Here is a 16,749-nt window from a genome sequence, read left to right as displayed (position 1 = left end):
ATTGGTTAAAGTAACCTGTAACTATAGACAGGGCTACAGAGAGATATTAAGCCTTTTTAAATATTTTACATTTCAAATGCTTTATCTGTTCTTCCTTCTTTTGCTGTATCTTTATTAAAAATGTTAAATGGCTTTTTAATGGCCTTTGTGCCACGGCACTAATCAGGCTGAGGTTTCAGTATACCAAACACAAAACCTTGTTTAACACTGCACAGTGACTGGATCATGGTGATTTTTGGGCCCATATATTCCATCAAAGCTAATACAAGAGGGGGTTTCAAAGCAGATGATGCCCTACACTTTCCTTGCACAGGAAAGGGGACTGATAAGAGAAGGAACCTGAAGAGCTCTATTCTAAGGTCTGTAATTAGACAAGCTTGGAGCTGAGTGTATCTGTTCTTTTGTGCCCAGGGTGTAAATGCCCAGCAAAAAGAATAACACTCCATAGAATGAACATCCCTGATGCATATCAGGCAGCAAGTACATAGATCCAATTCTGGCAAGACAGAGGTGCATGAAATGATATGACAGGTCTCTCCTGTTGGATCTTTAGGGTCTTATCAGTAGCCCTGCGCGGATACAAAATTTAAATCTGTGATGCAGATATCCATGGATATAAAGCAGATATCTGTGGAGCTGCAGGGCTCTAGTGACAACAAGCAAGACCATCAGGGCCATGGCCAGCGATGGGGCCAGGAACTGCAGTGGTGAAAGAAGCATGTTGGGCTGCCATTTGCCAGAGCCAGCACCCAGCTCCTCCAGTGCTGCTGTGTCACCCCCAGTTTTGCCCAGTGGGGCAGTCACCAGGCTCACTGGCAGCTGACCCTAGTCACATTAATGTGTGAAGCAGTTCGCATGCTCCCAAACAGGAGTCCGATCCACGCAGTCATGTGCGACTCCTGTCAGGGACTGTGTTAGCAGTTTGTATGCACTAGCGTGACCAGGGACAACTGCCAGTGAGCCTTGTGCCCACCCTAGTGGGTAGGGCTGGGGGCAGCACAGCTATGCTGATGAAACTGCCCGGTGTGGGAACTGGCTCCTGGGAGCAGTGGCCCGATATGCTGTTGCTTTTGCCGGTCTCTGGCCATGGCCCTGCTGGTCTCACTCATTGTCGCTAGAGTCCTGCAGCTCCATGGATATCTTCTTTATATCTGCGGATAGCTGCATCCGCGGATGTAAATTTTGTATCAGTGCAGGGCTCTACTCATCAGAAATGAGCCAGGAACTGAAGTCTCAGTTCATCTAGGAATTTAAACTGAGAAACAGTGCAAGAGCTATCTAAAAGCATCAACATTTTCTAAAACTGTAGTAACTTGAATCATCTGACAGGAGATTTCAGATACAAATTAAGAACTTCTCTCCAGGCATAGAATGAGGATCTCCAATACCTGCAGTTACATGCCAAAAAGAAGAAGCCAATGCAATATGGGATTGTATGACATTTACTAATATTAGCTTTGAATGGTAGCTCTGGGAGGTAGTTATTGTGTGGTCTCCATGGACACCTCTTTTCAAGAAGATTGCCAAAGGTCAGCAGCACAGGGAGGCACAAATCTCATTGGTGCTGATATGCAGAGCCCATCTCCAAGAAGAGACTACTGTTTTGAGTTCTCATATAGTTAACATATATTGTCTAGTATATCTCAAGCCTTTCTGAAATATCCTTCCATGGCATAAGATTACATGGGTGTAGAGTTTCATGTGAATTGGTTTGCTCTTGGCAAAGTTAGAAAGCATGTAAAAATCAACTTTATAATGAAAAGTAGCTTTAATTTTAAAGTATGGAGATGTTTGTCCCTCTAATTATTATTATTGCTCTAACTAATGTCCCCTATAAAAGCAGTTTTCCTTGCATCCCGTCTTCTACTTTTTTACCACTTCTGTTATTTCTCCATATCTAGATTGACAGCTTCTGGGGCCAGGAGCTTTTGTCTTCATACTTGATTGTAAAGCCCCATGTACACCTATTTCTCTAAAAAAAGAGCAGATTGAAGGTTTGGAAGAAAACAGTCACTTACTTCTTCTGTAGTAGATGAATGATATGGAGCTTTCCTTCTACTTTAATTAGATAAGACAACTTCTCCTAGAACATTCAAATAAAAAAGTAGAATTCAATAGTATTCTAAAACTCTGACTAATCAATCCCTATACTGTATTCCATTTCATAAAAATTGTATTCATACATTTCCTCAGATTGTGTTCAGAGAAGATTTTCTTCTCCTTTCATTTAAGGTCTCGCTACAGCAACGAAGGTGTTCCTCCCTTGGTGTTCACACCTCAGCTGCTAGCAGAGCATCTCACCCTCCCTGATTGAACTAACCTCGTTATCTCCATACTGATTTATACCGGCCTCTGGAGATTTCCATTACTTGCATCTGAAGAAGTGAGGTTCTTACCCACGAAAGCTTATGCTCCCAATACTTCTGTTAGTCTTAAAGGTGCCACAGGACCCTCTGTTGCTTTTTACAGCAATTATGTTTGCTAAATATTTCCCAAAGTTGCCAATACTGATCCAACTAGATCACCATGAGCAGTATTAGGATCCTGTTTATATGAGGCTCCCCAGCATTGCTAAAATTGGTGTAGCTCAATCAGTGTAAGCAAAAATGGGAAACATTTAGAAAATGCCCCTAGCAAAGACAGAGCCTAAAAATTGAGACCATTGCCACAGCACTACTATGCAGTCTCAAAATGAGGCTGAATAACGATTTTGGAATAATGGGTAGAATCAAATTGAATAGAGTAGGATGCTCTGACTATCTTAATATGGCAGCAGCCTCATCTTTACGGCTGCTCAGAACTGCACATTGCTCTGCAGGATAACACCTTTTCAGTGACTATTGTGATTTATTCTTCAATAGCATGCGTGCTCCACAAAAAAAAGGGTCTCAACCTCATAGTTATTATATGAAGTGTAGAGCATGAATTCCACAAATGCCAGTCCATTCTCAGGACTGGCTGCCAGGGGAAGCTGATTTACACCATACTTCCTTATGGTGTTCCATGATACAGGCATTCTTTAGATTTTGTGCGTTTAAAAATCTGGCCCATAGCCCAAAGTCTTTTGAAAGGTATTTAGGCTCCCATCTGAATATTTAGACACCCAAATACTTTCAAATCTCTGGCCCTAAGTCACTGTCTTAGTCAGAGACTACGGGTCGTACTTTTATTATAAGGGCTATATTGTGGCATTTAGCCACAGCACAAATCTCCATTTCCAGTTCAAAAATGAGGATGGAGTTGTTCCCGAGGAATCAAACATGGACACAGAAGGTTGAAATTCAGTTTATAGTGCTCAGTTCATTTTTGTTTTTTTGTCTGTTTTACTTTACAGGGTTACAGGGAGAATGTTTCACTCAGTACTTAACCCTCACTTGGTTAAGATTTGGGTCATAAAACTTGCATTCTTCTAGATTTTTATTATACCATTTGTTGCTCAGAAAAGTCTTGTAGAATATTTCCAGTAGGAAAAGATATATTAAGAATCCCTAAACTATGACAACATAGGTCAAATTCTATACCTCACATACCAAGCAAAATTCCCCTTCAAAGAATGTACAGCATGAACTTCCAATCCTAGTACTCTAGGAGGAATTCAAGACAGATTATCAATAAAATCAGCATGCCAGAACTATTTCTCAGGGGTTTTATACCAGTCCAGACAAATGGGTTATTTCCCACTACCAGAAGTTACAGACAAGAATCCTTATAATGGCATAACTATTCTTTAAAATTGGGGGTTGCCAAGTCACAGAGGTACTTCCCTACTTTACGGGAGTGTTGTGAGGATAAAGATTTTAAACATTGTGTAGTGCTTATATCCCTTGTTAATGGGAGCCATATAAGTACCTTCTGAATTCCTTAGCTCCTTGCAATGAATAATATACTACATGTTTTACTTCCATAACATTATAAATGTTATTAATGCACACTGAGTTCCACTCATAAAAATGTCAAGTGCAGTTACACAGGTAAGCAGAGACTATATTAAGGATTATCAAACCTTGTGCTTCAGAGGAGAACCAAACCACTAATTGCTCAGGATAAGGAAGAAACTTTCTGCCCTACATACTTTATTATAGAAGTGGTTACACCTCCCGCTGAAACATTTGGTACTGGCAGTTACCAAAGACTCGATTCAGGGATCATTAGTCCGAGTCAATAAAGCAATTCCAATTTTCTTAGAAAGTAGTACTACCTTGTTGTCTATGCCATCTCTTGGTTCCAGCTTTCTTGGAACTATTACTTCAGAATAAGATAATTTTAAAGTCTCAGAAAAGCCTAGAAAGAGAAATAGTTTCAAATAAGTTAAACAGAATATAAGTTTACAGTTATTTGGATACGTGCTTCTGGATTCTGACACTGCAAATCATTTTATACAGAAGTCACCCTGTACAATGTGTGAAGGAGGAACAATTCCAGGGATAGCGATGAAATCTGTGTCTCAATTCAATAATATTTGTAAATCATTTAATAAGCTTAGACACAGAGAGAACACAGTAGCATTACTACTCCTTTGGTTCTTTTTCCCAAACCAAACCCAAGCCAATTTCTCCATCAGGCCCCTTCCATCCTCCTGATTCTCTGACCAACCTCACTGTATTCCCCCATCAATAGGTTCTCTCTTCCAAGCAAACACTTATCCCCTCTACCAGACTACACCCTCCCTGGTCCATCTTATCCCATCACAGCCAACTTCATTCTTCTAATACACCCCACATTAAGCCCTGCTCCTCTATCCCTCCTCTGCATCTCACAACTCTCAACCATGGCAAGCCCCATAGCCCCACTGCTGCACTGTACTCTTCAATGATCCCTATTCTCTGCCCCTTCAATCACAGTGGACACCACTTCATCACCTACGATTGCAAACCACACTCAGTATGCCACACTCCATCCACTGCAAACCTCTCCTCAGAAGAACGTTTACCCCCCTTACTCAGTGTCAAACTACCCCCTTATTCAGTCATATTCCCCCTATCCATATTTTGCACTGCCAGCTATACCCCCATCATCTAGACCTCTCTTTTGTCAGGCACTCCGAAACTCTACTGGGCAAGACCAGTTTCCTTCTTCCTGTTTCATTACTCATAAATATCCCTTCTAGGGCTATTCCCTTTTTCACAGTCACAAACCCTTTCCTGCTGCACCACTCTCACATCATCTTCACCAGACTGCACTCCTCTCCTGCCTTCGCCATCTGCCCAAGCTTTCATCAGCTGACTCAGGTCACTGCTCCACTGCCCAAACTGCTCACACATCAAGCTCTTCTTAATAAGGTTCACTACCTAATCTGTCCCCAGTTAAGCAAGTCTCTCTTTTTCTCTTTCTTCTCTTTTCTCCAACCTTGCCACCCCAGGTTCTGCCCAGTCTGCAGGCCCTGCTCCACTGCTCCAAAAATTTGCCTCTCCCAGGGACTCTCACTCCACGTGCCTGCCCTACACAGGCCCTATCCGTGAACACTTTTGTTTTAATCTTGGCAGGCCCCACTACCCCGCTCCCTGTGCCAGTACACCTGGGCCCCTGAGCAGGATTTATTCCACACTCCTCAGTGCCTCTCAAAGCCTCATTGGCAGATCCTGCTCCATGTCTCCCTGCAGTCCCCGCAACATCCCCTTTCAGCAAACTGTACTCCTTCCTGTGTATCCCAAACCACCCCTCAGAGGAACTCACTCTGCCTCACTGCTCCATACCCCAAATAAAGCCTTCAACAAACCCCATGTCCCCTCCATATTCTTTCCTCCCAAATTCACCTAGTCTAGTCTCACTCTGTGCCCCTGATTCAATCCCCTACAAACTGCCCTCAGCTGGCATTGCTCCCCACTCACAACAGCTGCTGAAAACTTCCTTTAGGGAGCCCCACTCCATGCTCAGCTACCCTGAACCCCTTGGACTGCTCCCAAACATCCTCAGCATGCCTATTTCCCTCACAACCACCACACCTTAGCTCTCCGCCAGAACACTAACCCTCTGAGGGGCCCACACCACCTTCCCTGTTCAAGCACCAATCGAGCCTTCTGTGGGCCCTGCCCTACCCCCACACTACCTCTTGACCACAGCCATGACACCAAACTCCCTACTCCACACCTCGCCCTTGCTCCCCACCCTGTTCTGCCCCTACCCCCACAAAAATCCTTCTCTTCCTCCCGGAAAAGTCAGTGAGCCTGATTCCCCATTCCCTGCAGTGCCTCCATTTGAATCCCACCTGGAAGGCCCCTCCCCCATCTCTCCTTCAGCCTCAATGAATTGGCCCCTCTACCCTTCCCCATGTGACACCGCGGTGTCTTCCCCCATCCCCTGAGAGACACCACTTCCTCCTCCCTATTAATCTGGGGCAGGAGCAAAGTCCCAGCATCAGCCCGACCCTGCAACCCACAGGAGGAAGCCTTAGCGGTTCCTCACACACACCAGCCTCAAAAGAAGTCACATCAGCCACTTCCCACCCAGCACCCTCCCTGCTACAGCACTCGCCCCTTTCCAGCTGGTGCTCAGGGCCACCCTGCTCCAGGATCCAAACACTTCACAGCCCCTCGCCCTGGCTCTAACCCCTCCTTTCTCCCCTTGGTCATCCATGCTCCCTTTCCTCCTACCCCCAAGAGAGTCCCTTTGCCCCCTTCCGAGTTTGCCTCCATGAATCCTCAGGCCCACAGCCTCTTTCTGCCTCCTGCCTGGTTCCGGGCCCTGATCTGCTCTCAGCAGATCCTGCTCCTAGTCCCGCTCTGGCACCTCCTGAATCTCCCGTCAGTGCACCCTGCTCCAGCTTCACAAATCCCCCCACCTCCTTGATTTACCCCCAGTGCTCCCTGCTGCCCCCAAGCCCCATATTCCCCCTCCCCTCAAGCCCCTGTTCCCTGCATTGTGCCTCAGTCCTGCTCCTCCTCCTGTTCTGGCCGTTTTCCCTCACAGCCCTGCTCTGACTCCTGGCTCCCCCCTTCCCTGCTTGGCCTCTGCCTTGCAAGCATGACCCCAAATATCTACCCGCTCTGGCATCTCCACCAGACTCCCTGCCCGTCTCACCTGGGCTGAGGAGCAGGAGCAGGGCCCAGACCTGCAGCCCCATCCCCGCGGCTCCTCACAGACACCGGCCAAGCACCTGCAGCAAGAGCAGAGACAGTGTCTCCCGCCCCCTCGGCTCAACTGCCCTAGTGCCAGCCCTGCTTCAACTGCCTCAGACCCACGTCCCCTCCCCTTCCTCCAATTGCCTCAGGGCCAGCCCCCCGCCCTCCAACTGCCCTAGTGCCAGCTCCGCTCCAGCCCAACTGCCTCAGGCCCACGACCCCTCCCTTCCCCTTCCTCCAACTGCCCTAGTGCCACCCCCCCGCCCTCCAACTGCCCTAGTGCCAGCCCCCTCCCCTCTAACTGCCCTAGTGCCACCCCCCCGCCCTCCAACTGCCCTAGTGCCACCCCCCCCGCCCTCCAACTGCCCTAGTGCCAGCCCCCTCCCCTCTAACTGCCTCAGGGCCAGCCCCGCCCCCTCCCCTCCAACTGCCCTAGTGCCAGCTCCGCTCCAGCCCAACTGCCTCAGGCCCACGTCCCCTCCCTTCCCCTTCCTCCAACTGCCTCAGGCCCAGCCCCACCCCCTCTACTCCACCTGCCACCCCATCCTATCCCCGCCCTTTCCTAGCTCAACACCCTCCCACCTAGCGTTGCCAACTCTCTCATCACACAAACTCAGACATCCTTGCCCCACCCTGCCCCAAGGCCATGCCCCATGCCCCACCCCTTCCCTGAGGCCCTGCCCCCTCTTTCTCTCGCTCTTCCCCACCCTCACTCACTTTCACCCGGCTGGGGCAGGGGGTTGGGGTACACGAGCGGGTGCAGGCTCTGGACTAGGGCTGAGGGGTTCGCAGTGTGGGAGGAGGCTCAGGGTTGGGGCAGGGAGTTTGGGGTGCAGGAGGGTGTGGGGGTGCAGGCTCTGGGAGGGGGATCAGGGCTGGGGCAGGGGGGTTGGTGTGGCTGGGGGGTTGGCGTGTAGGAGGGGGTATGGGGTGCTGGCTCCGGGAGGGGGAGGGGGATGGGGCAGGGGGCTGGGGTGTGGGAGGGGATGAGGGGGTGCGGACTCCCACCAAGCGGCGCTTACCTCGGGAGGCTCCCAGTCAGCAGTGTAGCAGGGCTAAGGAATAAACTGCTGGCGTAAGTCAAATCTCTGGTTGCTTCCAAATCATTGGAAGGTCCTCAATTCCTTTAGTGTAAGTTTATAGTCCAGCGGCTTGAGCAGGAACGAGGCTGGAGCAGAAAAGAGGCAAAATGGAGGTGCTTCCAGTGCCCTTTATAGCTTCTGCCATATGGAGGGAAATCCATTGTTTCAAACAAAGCTCTCTGTGGAAAATTACAGGTAGCAAGATGGTTTTTGGAGTCACATGGGCAAGTCACATGTCCATGCATGACTTCGCTTAGTCATAGCAGGAAGCCATTACCTATATCCCAGACAGAACATTCACAGGACAGTCCATTCAGCATAGATGGGCGTCTTCCACTATGAGTTAAGTGTCCTTTTCATGAGCCACTTAATTTGAATAGTCCCTTCAAGATGTGCAGGTTAAATACCTTGTGGGCATTACCCCAGGAAAAAACATTTGAAATCCAGGTATTGATCCAATACTCATAGCTTCAAATACAAAAATGATACATGCATACAAATAATGTAATCATATTCAGGAAATCATAACCTTTCCATAGATACCTTTCTTGACAACCTTTGTACAAGATTTGTTGCAAATATATAACAGTGGTTGCAACAATGTCTATGTGATCATATTTTAATCAGATAACGTCACACCTCCAAAACAGACAGAAGTGGAGGAAGTCTATGTCTGGAATGGATAATCAAATCCATCTTTGTCAATTGAGGGACTTCCTAGGGTGTCCAATAAGGCCAGCATGGGGATGGAACTCTCTCATAAATGTCTTTAAGGTCTCCTTGACCAGCTTGGTGATGATCCTCTGCTATAATCTTCAGCCTCGTTCTTCACTCTTTGGTCCAGTGTTTCTCTAATTTTGGGCCCAGTTTCTCTTGGATTCCTATATATTTTCACATTCTCCATTGCCCAACTTTCCTTCAAGCTTTATTTATCTAGTTCCACCTTTTTTCTCTTTAATTTGCAGTTTCTGGATAACATTGATCTGGGTCACCTTGTTTCTAAGTCTCCCAGAAAAAGGTTTTTCTAAAATTTATCATTGCATGTTTGTACCTCTTGCTTACATCTTCCAACACAACACATAACTTATTTTACCAGTATTATCATATTCATTAAGTCAGCAAATTATATCAAAGGGAAACTAAAAAAATACATCCATGACAGGCAAAACCTTGGCGGCATGCTGCCTAATCTCTACATAGTCATTATCCATAATTACAAATTATTTAAAGTATAACTAACAAATCTTATCATTATTAATTCTTCATTTTAGTGCTATAGATCAGTATGTGTATATTACCCTCCACCCCCCAATCTATTAGAAGCGGGATTTTTGGAGAGCACACTATGATTCTTTAATGTCAGCATTTTTTATCCTCTGCAACCACACATTTGTCAGGTGATTTTTATTTTACTCAAACTCCAAAATTTTTGCATTTTTGTATGGCCAAGTCTTATCACCATTTTTCTTATTACAGATTTTAGGTGCTTTGGTTTTGGGGCCTTGGTTGTCAGTTAATTTTAATGGTATCCCAACAAGATATTGTCATCAAAGAGACTGTCAAACGAGGTTTTTTTTCTCCTTTAAAAAGTCTCTCTTAGCTAAATGGAAAGGGAATAAGGGACGTTGTTAAAATGAACATCTTATTTAATGCTTAATATTTCAAATGGATTAAGTATTTTTCCTTCTTTTCTTTATTTTTAATAATATGGGGATTTTATTTGTGGGTTTGCTATATTACTAAGCAAACTGCGGTCTCTGTATACCAACCCCCAAACTTTGTCCAAGTTTAATGTCAGACAGTGACTGGGTTATGTTAACACTTTTAGCCAATATATTCCATCTTAATTAATACAACAGTACCCATCATTTATTGGCATTGCTGCATCACAGTGCAGGCAGATCTTGAATCCTAGTGATTTAACTTTGGCCATTTTGGGACTATGTACAGGGGAGTCTAGCCTTTTTACAAGGGGTGGGGGTGGGGCAAGGAAACCTATCAATACCATGGAGTAACTAAGTATTTAAAAAAACAATAGTTTAAATAAGCTTAACTAAGGAAATAGCTGAAAACTAACTCTAAATAAATCTCTCTATAGGTGCAAGAGATGCAGAAAACACAGGGTTCCCTGTCACTGCCAAGGGTGATAGGAAGGTATTGAATGGCAGTTGAGACTACCCTGCCAATTATATTCCCAGCTATAATGGTTGTGAGGACTTCCAGGGTGCAGGTGGGGCACCAACAGACATGCTATTCAAAAAGATTCCAATCGTGAGCCTGGGAGGCGTGCATACCCAGTGTCACATCTCTATGGACAATCACTTCAAGAACTGGGAGATATTTGTTTGGTCATGGAGACTAAAACCAGGTCAACCAAAAAGGACTGAATGATTACCCAAAATTAAACCCAATACTATCAAAACTACAAATGTATCAATCCCTGCCCAACCCCCTACCAAATAACCTACACTAACTATTCTAAAGTTAGCTATATACAAATTGATCAACACACTAACTATGCAAGTGCACTAGGGTAAGGTCAGTGCTAGGTTAGTCAATCCATGATATTACAAAAAGAACATTAGCAGATTGCCTCCTTAACATGAAAATTAGAGACTACTTTGGTGAGAAATTTCAGGTGAGGGTGAAGATAAACCTTAACATTATGGAAACCTGTATAGAGACTCTGACACTAGGGCAATTAACTCACCTGCCCTTTTGGCCTGCAAGAGATGCTGGGACAGCGAACGGCACCGAGAACGGGAACAGTGCCGTGGCTCGTCTGACAGTGCCGGCGGATGCCAGGGAGCACCGGTGCCGCAGCTCTTTGTCAGAGTCTAATCGCGGTACCATTCCTGCCACCAAAGCAAGAGCACTGCGCACCAAAGCACTGGGTGCCGGGTCTTGTCTCGCTGATGGAGGCTGGGGGCTAAGAGCCGCCTCCATAAGGGGCTGTCTCAGGCAAAAGTCCTGCTCCTTCTTGGTCTTGGGATGGAAACCCTTGCAGATCCTGCACTTCTCCACCTGGTGAGATTCCCCCAGACAGTTAAGGCAAGAGTCATGGTGGTCGCCCATCGGCATGGGCTTGGAGCAGGAGCCGAAGGGCTTAAATCCCGGAGCTTTGGGCAGGAGCCCAACAACTATGGGGTTGGGGGAGAGTAAACACTTGAGCCTCACCACTCTTTATTTCATTGAGTGGAGCTTAAATCCTTTACAAATGTGACATTTCTCTATGATATGAGATTCTCCCAAACATTTTAAGCATGCAGGTGTGATGCCTGGTTCTGAAAGATAAAAACTTGTCAAAAAGACCTAAACTAAAACCTAGCACTTAAAACTAACTTAAACTTAACTAACCAACTCTCTCTCTCTCTCTCTAGGGCTCTACCAAATTCATGGTCCATATTGGTTAATTTTACAGTCATATGATTTTAAAAATAATCAATTTCACAGTTTCAGATATTTACATCTGAACTTTCATGGTGCTATAACCATAAGGTCCCAAACCAAAAGAGGGTTGGGGGGGGGGGTTGCAAGGCTATTGTAGGGGGGTCAAGGTATTGCTACCCTTATTTCTGTGCTGCTACAGACAGAGGTGCAGCCATAGAGCTGGGAAACCACAGAGCAGCAGATAGCGTATACATGAGGGTCGAATGGTATGGGGGGTCATCACTTTTTTGGGGGTGCAGGGCTGGCCTTACAAATGAGGGGGCATTGTGGACCCCACCCCACCCACAGCCAGTCCGAGGCCCCTTTAACTCCCAAGTTCTGGGTCTGGAGCCAGGGAGTGGCAGCTCCGTGGCTGCTCTCTGTGTAGTGACCCCTCCCCCTGCAGCTGGGGAGCAATAGGGAAAGGAAGCCAGAGGGGAGTGTGAAGAAGCTGCAGCTGGGGAGGTTCACAGAGGTTAGTCTGACACAGCTCCAGGAGCAGCCCTTGCAGGAGAAGAGGAAGTGCAGCTCCTCCCCAGCCCTGCCAGGACTAGCAGCTGGAGCCCAGTACATGGTAGAAGCCCCAGCTGGGGTGCCCCCAGCTCTGCCTTTTCTCAGCAGATTTCACTGGGGAGACCAGATTTCATGGTCCATAATGTGTTTTTTGCAGCTGTGAATTTGATAGGGACACACGCACAGACACACACAGACATGAGTCAGGGAAGCACTTATCCAAACAAGTTTGAGATTGCTTCCACAACCACCACTGGTGGTAAGAAGGGACCGAGATAGGTTGGGAGCTGCTCCACCCTCTTATGCAAGCCTGCAGTGGTGTGTGGCAACAGAGGATGCTCAAGTCCCCCAGTGAGGGAAAGAGTTCTCTGAGAACTGTACTTGAGGTGTGTATACACATACAGTGGAAAGCATATGTGCATGCACTCAAAGAACAGCTAAGTTTCTGCTTCTTAGGGATAGAGAGTTCTAGGGATACGTCTTATGGATACAGAGGACAGAACCAACTTAGAAGCAGGATGAGATTCTATGAAGCTCTGAGAAGACACTTATGTGAATACAGAAAGAAAAGCATAAATAAGGACAAAACCTGTTTATTCAAATAAAATGGAACAGAAGAACAAAATAAACTGACAATTTCAAAACTAGGTAATTCTCCATAAATCCCACGTAACTGGGAATTTTGACACACCACTATCTCAGCAGTGTTCCACATGTTCTTTCAGTGGCTGAACTGATAAAAAAAACATTGTTTTTTCAATCTTCCAGTATCCTCTGTTTTGTTAAACAAATAGCTTCCCCTCTACTTTTTAGACTGAATACTGCTTTTCTTCTTCACACTCTTCTAAAACAAAACAAAACAAAAAAACAGTATAATGATTAAAGCATGGTCTATGTAACTGGCAAACTTTATGTATCCTGCCCACAGTCATTCACGATCTAGCATTCAGAGGTCTAAGCTGCCATATTCCTTTGGAACTATTTTTGAAGAAGCAAAAGTTTGTACAACATAGAAACATTATTTGGTAAACCTACCAGTTTCTGTGTGATACGTATTACTATTCCAAAACATTTCAAAAGAGTCCTCAAGCTAAGCCCTCAAGTCAGGACATTTTATTTATTTCTTAAGATTTATAATAAGGGTCTCGCTATTCATCCATCTTATCCCTTAGAAAACTATTGCAACATTAAAACATAAATAACCACGAAGTCCAGGATTACTTGAGATATAAATAAACAAATTGACAATACAAAATCCTCATGCCTCCAAGCCTCAGCCAGTTGCATAAACAACCTTAACTATGTCCCTTGTGAGAGTGCTTTGGGATATTGCATCACATGCTCACATGCTGGTTTTCAAATTTCATAGATCATTACACATTTTTCCTACAACTGTGTGTGTGTCTGTGTATAGCATCTTGCAATGCATTTTTCACTCTTGAGTATTTACACTGATTTAGTTGTAAAATTTCCAGTATAACTTGGTTCACTTAGATCCCAGTCCACTAAGTAGCTCCATTAGGGAGAATCCCACCCTATCGCCAGTGAAACTCCTTGCCAGGGGATGTTGTGAAGGCCAAAAGTATAACCGGGTTCAAAGAAGAACTAAATAAGTTCATGGAGGATAGGTCCATCAATGGCTATTAGACACGATGGTCAGGGATGCAACCCCGTGCTCGGAGTGTCCCTAGCCTCTGATTGCCAGAAGCTGGGAGTGGACGAGAAAGGATATCAATCAACGATTGCCTGTTCTGTTCATTCTGAAACATCTGCCACTGGCCACTGTCAGAAGACAGGATAGTAGACTAGATGGACCATTGGTCTGATACAGTATGCCCACTCTTATATTCTTAATTAGGTAGAATTTCAAGAGCAACTAGCAAAAGACCCAGACGTTAACAGCAAAAAATTGCTAAGTACATCAGAAGCAGGAAGCCTGCCAAAAAATCAGTGGGGCCACTGGATGATTGAGGTGCTAAGGGGCACTCAAGGAAGACAAGATCATTACAGAGAAGCTACATTAATTCTTTGCATCAGTCTCAGTGACTCTGGATTGAACATTCTCAGTCAGACTGCCAGCACCATAAACTCCCATGGCATCTGATCGCCAAGCTGAGATATTTGCTCAAGTACCAGCAACGTGTCTTCAGAACTTAGTTCACAGTTCTGCTGATGTGTGATTTCTCATAGTGATGTTGTTTCTGCTGGACTATGAAGGGCCACAGAGTAAAAACTTACTTTGTTCAGGAACATCTGTTGCTGTGGCTGGATATACACAGGAAGCAAGTCTATTAAGTAAGAAGGACCTGTTTTTACATAGTCAGTTTTCAGATGATCATTTCCTAACTCAAAGAGTGTTGAATCCAGCACGGGGGATTTTTTTATTATACCTCATCATGAAAAAGAAAAAGGAACTGATCACAGAGCTCAAAATTAATGGTAAATTAGATACAAGAGATCATGATTTGGTCTCACTAATAATGTGCAAACAGAATAAAGTCCAGACCAGTCACATATATATTTGATGCTTTTGTAACCCTTCTGCCGGGTGGAGCCAGGAGCAACAAGGGCCGGGTTCAGTATCTAAGTGTTCCTTATCAACAATACAACACAAAACTGGCTCGAGCCCCCACCCAGTGACCTGGGATAATTACACGCCATCCCTGAGTGCCTGTAGGTGGCAATAATTCCACTCTCACAAGCACAGAGTCTGAGTGTAGCAAAACTTTTAATAAAAGGAGGGAATTAACTCAGCATTAATTTGGGAAAACACCACAACTAGGGATCATAAACACAAACCATGAGCAAAAGACCCAACCCCAAGTAAGTAGGGCAGTGTTCTTTTCCCCTCAGAGTCTTAAGTCCATCAACCCAAAAGTCCTTTTAATGTGCCCATCCCTTCTCTGTACCCCACTCACAGTTGCTGTCCTTGGCCAGGCCAGCCGCAGAGTCCAGAGGTTCATCTGCAGAGGTCACCTCCCACCCTGTGTGGAAGGCAAGGGAGGGGTAAGGAGGCACCTTACACACTGCACTGCATGGGCACTTGCTCATTGCCCCAACGGCTGATTGCCACACCTCTGTGGGGCTCTTCTCTGACACTCTCCACCAGCCGCCCTGCTGGCTGTGCCTCTCCACCAGCCACCCTGCTGGCCGCTTGCCACATCTCTTCACCAGCTGCCCGGCTGGCCACTTGCCAAGATTTCTTCAGGGCCCCCCCACACACACGTAGCACAGCTCTCAGTGATTTCAGCTGTTAGTGGGGGAGCCTCACTGCTGGTGCACACTGTGCAGTCTCTTGCAATAGAGACACTGCCCAAAAGTAGGTCTAATACTTAGACCTAGGTATCAGTGATTTCAGCTCTGCAGTATGTAACAAGACTTTCAATTGTGTCTAAATTAGCTCTTATTATACCATGGAGAGAGAGAGAAAGGCTCAAATGGTGCCTAGGACCCTTAAACATCTCCAGAGATGTACCACCTCCCTGGGTGATGCTTGCATATATTAGTTCAAACTGGATTCTCCAGAGGCCAATGGACAAAGAAAGGACTTTTGGATAAATAGCCTGAGTTTAAACTGACTCAGGCATTTCTTTCTGATCCAGCAAATGGACAGGACCTTTTGTCCCCAGTAGGTGGGGGTAAGATTTGGAAGGACTGATACCTGCCATTGGGGTGGAGTTGCAGTGGGGTGACCGCTGGGAAGATTTTTAGCATGTGTCTGTTAGTACTTGTATTATTTTAATCTGTGTTTTTAATGCTTTCACCTTAAGAATAAATGTGCTGGCTTACCGGGGAACTCACAGTGTAGACAGGGAACAGTGTGGCCTAGAAAACCCCATTCAGGATTAGGAGAGATGTAGATCTCTGCCAAAGAGAGATGATGGCTGAAGAGCCAGGAGCCTACAATGGGTGCCACTGCTGGACAATGAGGGGGAAATACAGATGCAGTTGCCCTAAACAGTGACTATTTTGATTTAAAATCTAGAAAGATTAACATGGCACACATCAAATGGATTAAAAGCTGGCTAATGATTAGGTCTCAAAAAGTAATTGTAAATGGGGAATCATCCAACGGGTGTGCTTCTAGTGGGGTCCCACAGGGATCAGTTCTTGGGTCTAATTTAACATTTGTATTAATGACCAGGAAGAAAATATAAAATTACCACTGATATAGTTTACAGATGACACAAACATTGGGGGAATAGTAAATAACAAAGAGGACTGGTCACTGATACAGAATGTTCTCAGCCACTTGATAAGATGGGCACAAACAAACAGTATGCATTTTTAATATGGCTAAATGTAAATGTATATATCTAGGAACAAAGAATGTAGGCCATAATTACTGAATGGGGGATTCTATCCTGAGAAGCAGTGATTCTGAAAAAGATTTGGTGATCATGGTGGATAATTAGCTAAATTCCATGTCCAAAAAAGCTAATGTGATCCTGAGATGGATAAATAGGGGAGTCTTTAGTAGAAGTAGAGTGGTTATTTTACCTCTGTATTTGGCACTAGTGCAACTGCTGCTGGAATACTGTATCAAGTAGTCAAGAAGGATGTTAATAAACTGGAGAGGGTTCAGAGAAGAGCCACAAGAAATGATTGAAATATTAGAAAACATTTCTTATAGTGATAGACTCAAAGAGTTCAATATATTTAGTTTA

General features: G+C 45.3%; 1 protein-coding gene across 1 annotated transcript in view; it reads right to left on the bottom strand.

Moving 5' to 3' along the window:
* LOC128830151 (disintegrin and metalloproteinase domain-containing protein 20-like) overlaps nucleotides 1-7,060 on the bottom strand; it is a 191,173-nt gene extending 184,113 nt beyond the window's left edge. Inside the window, exons 1-3 of the mRNA XM_054015910.1 lie at nucleotides 7,018-7,060; nucleotides 4,199-4,281; nucleotides 2,019-2,083 (exon numbers count right to left, since the gene is read on the bottom strand). Of these exons, the coding sequence (XP_053871885.1) occupies nucleotides 2,019-2,083; nucleotides 4,199-4,281; nucleotides 7,018-7,060 (191 nt within the window). The remainder of the gene's footprint in view (nucleotides 1-2,018; nucleotides 2,084-4,198; nucleotides 4,282-7,017) is intronic.
* Nucleotides 7,061-16,749: the final 9,689 nt, after the last annotated feature.

The sequence above is a fragment of the Malaclemys terrapin genome, chromosome 1 (genome assembly GCF_027887155.1).
Source record: "Malaclemys terrapin pileata isolate rMalTer1 chromosome 1, rMalTer1.hap1, whole genome shotgun sequence".
Taxonomy (NCBI): Eukaryota; Metazoa; Chordata; order Testudines; family Emydidae; genus Malaclemys; species Malaclemys terrapin.
Note: the sequence above shows the minus strand (reverse complement) of the source record. Positions and strands in the feature narration are given on the sequence as shown.